The 9,038-nt window shown below is 29.6% G+C and overlaps 1 protein-coding gene across 4 annotated transcripts in view; it reads right to left on the bottom strand.

The window, feature by feature from the left end:
- The window catches only part of LOC100165344 (carboxypeptidase N subunit 2), a 98,564-nt gene continuing 89,526 nt past the window's right edge, over positions 1–9,038 (bottom strand). The window contains exons 1-15 of one of the 4 annotated variants that reach the window (XM_016806336.2): positions 8,775–9,028; positions 8,397–8,468; positions 8,238–8,309; positions 7,949–8,092; positions 5,929–6,000; positions 5,770–5,841; positions 5,474–5,617; positions 3,941–4,012; positions 3,777–3,848; positions 3,546–3,689; positions 3,398–3,469; positions 3,092–3,279; positions 2,388–2,536; positions 606–726; positions 1–139 (exon numbers count right to left, since the gene is read on the bottom strand). In XM_016806336.2, coding sequence (XP_016661825.1) covers positions 30–139; positions 606–726; positions 2,388–2,536; positions 3,092–3,279; positions 3,398–3,469; positions 3,546–3,689; positions 3,777–3,848; positions 3,941–4,012; positions 5,474–5,617; positions 5,770–5,841; positions 5,929–6,000; positions 7,949–8,092; positions 8,238–8,309; positions 8,397–8,468; positions 8,775–8,989 — 1,719 coding nt within the window. In that variant the 5' untranslated portion in view covers positions 8,990–9,028 and the 3' untranslated portion in view covers positions 1–29. Of the gene's footprint in view, positions 140–605; positions 727–2,387; positions 2,537–3,091; positions 3,280–3,397; positions 3,470–3,545; positions 3,690–3,776; positions 3,849–3,940; positions 4,013–5,473; positions 5,618–5,769; positions 5,842–5,928; positions 6,001–7,948; positions 8,093–8,237; positions 8,329–8,396; positions 8,469–8,774; positions 9,029–9,038 lie in introns of those variants that run through there. The other 3 variants (XM_016806345.2, XM_016806343.2, XM_029488573.1) reach the window with 3 other exon arrangements.

Below are 9,038 nucleotides of genomic sequence, written 5' to 3'. Positions count from 1 at the left end.
AAATATAATAATTAATAATAATACATTTTTCACAATATTATGTCATTATACAATATGCAATTCGCTAATATAATAATAATAATAATAAAAAAATATGGTAAAACTCCAAACATGGTATCACAACTATTTTTCGCCAAACCTAAATTAATTTATACATAATATTATAGTTATTTAAAAAAATAATATATATTAAGAAGTTAAAAGTTATATTTGTGTTTTTTTACTCATTTAACGTTCACGTGTGTCATGTGTATCGGTTAGTTATTGTGTTGTATTACATGTAAAATTAAATGATTACAAATTATAGTGATAGACAGGATAGTTAAGTTTCTAAATTGATATAGATATACCATATCATACATATAGTTCAGAATATAATCTGTGAAATATCGTTTTTATTTTATTGGTATCACTTATACGAAAAACGTTGATATTGTTTCAAAATCCATTGTTTTTGTGTTTTTCAAACTTAAATAACTTTTTTTCGAAAAAATAAAAACAGCATTTTTTTGGAATTTTAAAGTCACATGAGTTCTAGAACTTGTATGATAATATAATAATGGTACATGACTATAATATAGTGATATACATGATACCGTTCTAACCGTTTACGTTAACCATAGCCTTGAAAGATTTTCGTCCAAGAGAATTGGTTACCACGCACTTATATTGACCGCCGTCCGTTCTTTCCACTTTAGATATAATCAATGTATTGTTTTTAAATACCTGCAGTAAGTAGTATACTATGAATTAATATTTTAATGGACAGTACAGTAATTTGAAATATATTACACTAAATATTATAAAGTAAAATAAATGATAACATTTTAACTTAAAATAAAAATAAATTTGCCTATTTATGTATTTACGATATTTTTAAATCGCTATAAGAACGACTTCCCTGGAACCCTGTATTAAAAAGTAAAAATCATTGACCAACATGTTTAGGAAAACTGATGTGCCATTGCCGTATAAACAAAAACGCTCCAGTTTTATATTATGTACAGACTAGGATACAACTGTAAGGGATTGTATTAAATTTGAATTCAACGATATAATATCAGTGTATAAGAAAAACGATTCTGAGCGAAAACAGTCAGTCAGTCTATGATATTACTAAATATATTTGATGATATCATTGTGAATAAAGTAATTTATATATATAATATATTTACGTGGAATCTTGTTTTAAATGTTCAATCCTTAGATATAAAAGTTGAACATTTTATAAATTTTTAACTACAGAATCATTTTTAATTCAATAAATATTGTCAAAAGTCGAACTTTAAATGCCTATAAAAAGACACTTTCCAAGTCAGGGATTGGCATGTAAACTTTATTGATTTTTAATTTTTAGAAATTTATTAACACGATATCACACCCAATCGGTATTACAATTTGAATCCAGCAAAATGTCAGTGTATACAGCCCCACAAAAAATCATTTTCATTTTCATTTAGTGAGATAGATCTCCGAAACCGGATAGCGGATTTCGTTGTTTAGGGTCTTGTTAGATTCACATTGGTTAGAAGTGTAATGAAGGTTTTTAGAACTTTATCTTTACTAGTTAATTCACTACAGAACATTAAAAAAAAAATTAAAACAAATTTTATTGGGCGTTTTTTGATGGGTTTCAGCTTTAAATTTTTGTAGTTAAGACGATTGCAGTAGATAAAGTTCTGAAAATCTTCACTGCACTTCTCCTAGCCAATTGTGAATCTAACAAGACCCCAAACAACAAAATCCGTTCTCCAGGTTCGGAAATCTACCTCGATAAATTAAAATGAAAATTATTTTTTGTGGGGCAGTACACACTAACATTTTGCTGGATTCAAATATAAGAATCAAGTATAGTAATTGATAAAATAAACAGTCAATGAAATTTTAATGTATCTATAGTTATTCATTTTTGAATTACAACAAAATTACGTAATCGCTACATGAGAAATTTGAGGTTATTTTAAGTGCATATGTGCATGCATATTTCCTACAATTTGTGTGCAATAAGTCCCGAACCCTAGTGATGACATACAAAAAAAACACACATCATTGTAAAATCAATACATTCATCACTCCTCTCAGAATCTAAAAAATAATATTAATAATAAGCAAATTTTTTCTAAACATATACAGTTTGAGTGAGATTTTGTCCTAGATTATTTATGGGATGAGGAGCAGGAGTACCTAAATAGTTGCATCAAATAGAAAATATTTAGGTATGCAAATTAGTGGGAAAATTACTTCTTAAAAGTTTGAGTTTATGCAATGAATATAAAATAAATAATCAATAGTCGCTTTTTTAACAACAGTGCACGATTATATATAAGGTGATTTTTCACAGGGTTTGTCCGAAAGATCAATTACCATATATCTCAAAATAATATTACCTGAACTCTTTGGTCAAGTTGTAGATCGATGTCGTCTTTGGCCCACGTTATAGAAGGTTCCGGGTCTCCTACAGCTTTGCACGAGAGTTGTAACCGTTCACCGACCGACATCGTTTTGTTCTCTGGTACCACGATTACATCCGGAGATGCTGTATGTACAACAATATATATATAATACATTCGTCAAAATCACCACATTTATAACAAAACAACTCGTTCCCGAAAATATCAGTCAAGCAATAATAATCCACTACAGCGAAACGCACTTATAGCCAGCTGTACAACAATAAATAGGTACAGCCCTGTTGCAGACAATATATTATATAAATCAGTGCTTCTTTTTTGTTATAGGGCCCCCTTAATTAAATGTAAAACTGTCAAGGCCCCCCTCAATCAAAATCAAATTCATTAATTATTTTTTCTTAATGATATACTAAATTTACATGTCTTATTGTCTATTTCACTATTTCATACTATTACTATTTTACATGTAATAAATAATGATTAATCATATGGTCGGTTATAATGTTATATAATAACTTAATAATCGAAAATATTTTAAATGAAATAAATATTTCAAGCCCCCCCCCCCCACCTGTCATATAGCCGCGGCCCCCAGGTTGAGAAGCACTGATGTAGATCATAGCATAAATCATTATGTTATATATTTTATGTCTTTTTATTCAATTAGAATGATTTCTCACCGCAATGAAAATCGTTTTCGTTCATTTCCATCAACGATTTTCCGCTCATTTCAACGGGAAAATGACACGTCGGACCCCACTTCGGATCGTAATAACCGATTTGATTTCGCGGGGGGTAACTTTTCTTCAGCACGTTTACAAACCATAGAATATTGCAATCGCACGTCAACGGTACATTCCGAAGCGTTCTATAGTAGAGAGCATTAATTTTTTGCAAATATATAATTCAAATAATGAAAGTATAACAATTATTATAATATTAATTATTAATATTACATATATTGTACGCAATTCATGCTGACTTACAAATTACCCAACGACGTTAATGAATCGAATATCCCACGTGGAATATTTCTTATCATATTGTTGTGTAAATGCCTATTTATAAAATATAAAATGTCATTTTCACTCGGCTATACAATACGACCACACGAAAAATGTATTTAATACTTACAGTTCATTCAGTTTTGTAAGTCCTTTAAACATTTCCGAATCTAGATAATGAATTCTGTTATAGTCCAAGTATAAGTTTTCCAAACTCGTTAAGTTATTAAAAACCCCGGTCTCGAGGTTTTCAATTTTATTTTCATTCAATGATCTAATAATTAAATAATTAATTATATAGGTAATTATATTATATAAATAAATATATAATCACTAGCTATTTGTTAATTTATATTCTTACAATGTCCGAAGGTTCGAAAGGTTTGTAAATGCACCAATTTTCACATCACTTATTTTATTGTTGCTCAACGATCTGAAAAATAATATGTTTACATTCTGGATTATAATTTATTGATAATAATGTCTATGCATTTAAGTGTTTATATTAGGTATATTATAACTCACAAAACCTTCAACTCTGTCAGATTAGATAATAATTTCGGTACAATATCCCTGATTTTATTGTAACTCAAGTACCTGGAATACAATACAATTTGTTTAATTATTATCATACAAAATATATGATTATTTCATAGTATTATTGCATCAGTACCGCAACTAGGTTTTGTTTTGCCCTGATGCGAAACATTTAAACATTTTATGGGGCCCTTCGCCCCTATAGCCTATACTTGTAATCCAATATAATGAAAAAAAGTTAGCGCCACAACTAACCTTTGGTATACCTCTAATGCAAGACAATATTTATGGCCCCCAAATTTTAACATTTTTTTCAAGCAGTATAGTAGTAATGTTGATTATATTAAGAGGACGTAATACTCGCATGTGTTGTCTCCGTCTTACAAGTGCGTAACATTGCAAATTTTACGGTCAGCAGAACACGTGTAGCTCCATTAATTTAAAAGTTAGAGTGAATTGACCTTTCATAAAATCTAAAGGTAAGATTATCTAGGCAACCCCATGGGCATTTTAATATATTTTAATTTTAAAGTGAGTTATGAGTATTTAAAGATGTACCAACAATTTACAATTTTAAAATACTCGTAATAACTCGTGATAATAATCTCACTTTTAGATTTCATAACATAGATTTCAGTTATTTCATAACTTTCATCATATTTCTAAACAGATCTCCAACAATAGATCAGTTATCAGTAGTCAAGTAAATTAAAAAGCAATTCATTTATTAAACAAAATGTAATAGGTATGTTCATTTTTCTCGATTTTAACACAATATATTACATTACAATTTAAACAACAAAAGATAAACTATAAATAAATATTAAGTAGGTATACAATGATTTTTTTAAAAAGTTTTTCTTTCTAGAATTCATATTCGCTGTAGTTTATCAAATTTTCAAGATCAAGTTCATTTGTTCTTGATTTTTCAATGTTAAGTACCTATGTCAGTTAATCTCTCTTGTGACGTTGAATTCCGAAGATATAGTGATAGTTTTATAACAGTTTTAATTTGGAAAATAACCTTTCGGCCTTAGTGACGGTATTGGGAGACTTCCATATATAAAAAAAATTTTAACTATATACAATTTCACTATAAAGGGACGATAGATGATTTTCAATAATAAAAAATATCAATTATTGAATTGTTTGAATTTTTGATTTTGAATAATATCAAAATAATAAAACTCTTGTTGATCGGCCATTTAAACATAAAATCTGGCCAGCGAATTCAATGCATACCTAGCTTACCCTATTGTTGCGGCACTGCAATAACCCTGCTCAAATATGCGTTTAATAACAAAACGGGAAAATGCCCAACTTGCATTCTGCACAAGTATGACACTGGTGTTAACGCAATTATTGATAAATTAGATTTCGCATTACTCGGGCTTAGTAAATTACTAAGCACATTTTCAAAAGTGACAACCAAGCGAGGTGGTAGCCGGTTTATAAAATATAAAATATCATTTTCACTCGGCTATACAATACGATCACATGAAAAATGTGTTTAATACTTACAGTGTATTCAGTTTTGTAAGTCCTATAAACATTTCCGAATCAAGCTTATGAATGTTGTTGAAATTTAAGTATAAGTTTTCCAAACTCGTTAAGTTATTAAAAACCCCAGTCTCGATGTTTTCGATTTCATTTAGATCCAAATATCTAATAATTAAATAATTTATTAAATAGATAATATATAAGTAATAATATTATATAATTACACGATGATATACTCGTCTGACTTCATATTATTAATATAATAGGTATATAATAAATATAATCAGTATAATATATTTGTTAATTTTTATTCTTACAATAATCGAAGCTTCGAAAGGTTTGTAAATACACCAATTTTCACATCACTTATTTTATTATTGCTCAATATTCTGAAAATATGTTTTCATTCTGGATTATAATTAATTAATAATGTCTATTCATTTAAAAGTGTTTATATCAAGTATATTATAACTCACAAGATCTCTAACTCGGTCAGATGAGTTAATGATTTTGGTTCGATATCCCTGATTTTATTATTACTCAAGTCCCTGGAATACAATACAATTTGATGTACATCAATTTGTTTAATTTTTATTTTTTATCATACAAAATAGGTATATGATTATTTCATGGCCATCGTGTTATCGAAATTATTTTACTTGTTTTTCTATTTTTTTTTTTTTTGTACTTGGGTAATACGGATATCAATCATGTGTTGTACCGATAAAATTATTGTTTTCATTAATATCGAAGCCTGTACGCGTTATAGCTCTAGTTAACGTAAACAAATTTTAATTTTTTCCTAATCCTATCATTGTTCAATAGGGACCTAAAAGTTAAAACGTACGCAGAATTCTGTATATATGCACTGGGTAGTGTCACTACATGGATTGTCACAAACGATTTTTTTCCAACGACAATAATATAATATTAATGTTAAGCGGACCACTGACTTTACAACGAAATTACAATTTATTATAATTATTGATTATGAAATATATTATGTTTTAAAAACACATGTTTAATTTCGAATGAAAACTCTGATCGTCTGAATCGAGGGGTCACATTTATGTCCATCACTTAGTACTACAACCTCAAATCATACATCAATTATTTGTTACGAATTTGATACTAGCTTGTTTTTTTACAAGCCGGAAATAAACATACCAGTGCCTATTTATGTATTTACGATATTTTTAAATCGCTATAAGAACAACTTCCCAAGAACCTTTTATTAAAAAGTAAAAATCTTTGACCAACTTTTTTAGGAAACCTGGTTTGCCGTTGCTGTATAAACAAAAACGCTCCAGTTTTATATTATGAAAGTGAGGTAACAAAATATAATTCTCAACAATTTTTTTCCCATTATTCAGTATAAACATAATCTCAAGTGATCCTTTCAGTCAAAAATATGCTTGACTTAGAATTTAAAAATGTTTGCATAAAATGTCAACTGTAAAACAATCGTCGCATACTCAAATAGAAAAAAATATTACGAATTTGCTACATTGACTAAATACCTGGGTATAGGTATCGGAATTTCGCTATTTATAGATGTTAGATCATAGTAAAGAATGTCATACTTTTTATATTGTTGTATAATACATGTCATAAGTGGGATTTATAAGTTTTCTTATTACCTATTTCAAACATTTCCAATATTATGCGAGTTATTAACAGTTATTTGATACCTATACTTTTATATTTTATACGTCTTTAAACTGCAGTACCCAGGTCGATGGTCATTAGTTATTACTCTATATGAACGAGTGGGGGTGCGCCAGCGAAACAACCTTGCGATACGAGTGATACTATGCAATACGATTTTGAGATCGCAAAAAGGCGTATACGCCACTCGAATTATAATATCCATAAGATCATAATACAGTGACTGAGTGACGTATTTGAGCAGTATTTAGTAGTGGGAGAAACGGGGTAAATTATTTTTTAAATGTAATTTATTTGATTTATATTAAAATGTATATAATTTAATTTTTAAAAAGTACCAATTATATTACAATATAGTTCACATTTAAATACAATTTAAATGGTGTTAAACAACAAAACAGGAAAATGCCCACCTCGCATCCCGCACATTCATAGGCTCAAATTGACGAATTATTTTGGGGGGACTAAAGCCCCTCCTATTATATTTTCTAAAAATTATATATGCTCGGTACTAATTACTGACTTTTGAACTAAGGGGACTTGGTAGAAATATGGAGGGACTAAGTCCCCCCAAGCCCCCACCTATTTACGCCAATGCTGCACAAATATTACACTGGTGTTAACGTAATTATTGATAAATTGGATTTCGCAATACTCGGGCAAAGTAAATTACTAAGTATATTTTCAAACTTGACACCCGGCGTTTTAACGTTGGTATTATCTTCCGTATAGACTATTTACAGTTGGGTGGTAGCCGATTTATAAAATATAAAATGTCATCACTCGGCTATACAATACGATCACATGAAAAATGTGTTTAATACTTACAGTGTCTTCAGTTTTGTAAGTCCTATAAAAATGTCCGAATCAAGCTTATGAATTTTGTTGTAATTCAAGTATAATTTTTCCAAGGTCGTTAAGTTATTAAAAACCCCATTCTCGATGTTTTCGATTTCATTTGCATCCAAATATCTAATAATTAAATAATTTATTACATAGATTACATATAGGTAATAATATTATATAAGTACACGATGATTTACTCGTCTGACTTCATATTATTAATATAAAAGGTATATAATAAATATAACCACTATTTGTTAATTTTTATTCTTACAATAATCGAAGCTTCGAAAGGTTTGCAAATGCACCATTTTTCATTTCTCTTATAATATTGTGGCTCAATATTCTGAAAATATGTTTACATTCTGGATTATAATTAATTAATAATGTCTATTCATTTAAAAGTGTTTATATTAGGTATATTATAACTCACAAGGTCTCTAACTCTGTCAGATGAGTTAATGATTTCGGTTCGATATCCCTGATTTTATTGAAACTTAATTCCCTGGAATACAATACAATTTGTTTAATTATTATCATACAAAATAAGTGATTATTTCATAGTATTATTACATATCCTGCACAAATATGCCACTTGCGTTAAGAGGATGTCAGCGCACTATTCGTTTTCTCTCTCGTTTTTTCGTAAATGCGTTTTGTCTATGTTGCGTGTGAGCCAGAGAGAGAAAACAAATAGGGCGCCGACAGCCTCTTAACATAATTATTAATAAATTAGACTTCACAATACTCGAGCAAAGTAAATTACTAACTACATTTAACTTTGGTATTATCTTCCGTATAGTCTACTTACAGCTTGGTGGTAGCCGGAGATATGCGGTCGGGTATACGGCCTAGATACTTGGAATCGCAGTTGAAAAGCTCTTGGTCACACGTGCATTCGTCCGGGCACTCGACGGTGACCGATGCAAATGACGACAAAGAGAACATCAACAGCAAAAGTAGCAGCTCCATAATCCTCCGTAAAACAGCGGCGGCGGCGTCGTCTTGATGCATCGACCGAGTCATCGCTCGAACTGGTCGCAGAGCACACTACACAATAATTGCACTTTCCGCT

This window comes from Acyrthosiphon pisum, chromosome A1 (assembly GCF_005508785.2).
Source record: "Acyrthosiphon pisum isolate AL4f chromosome A1, pea_aphid_22Mar2018_4r6ur, whole genome shotgun sequence".
NCBI lineage: Eukaryota > Metazoa > Arthropoda > Insecta > Hemiptera > Aphididae > Acyrthosiphon > Acyrthosiphon pisum.
Note: the sequence above shows the minus strand (reverse complement) of the source record. Positions and strands in the feature narration are given on the sequence as shown.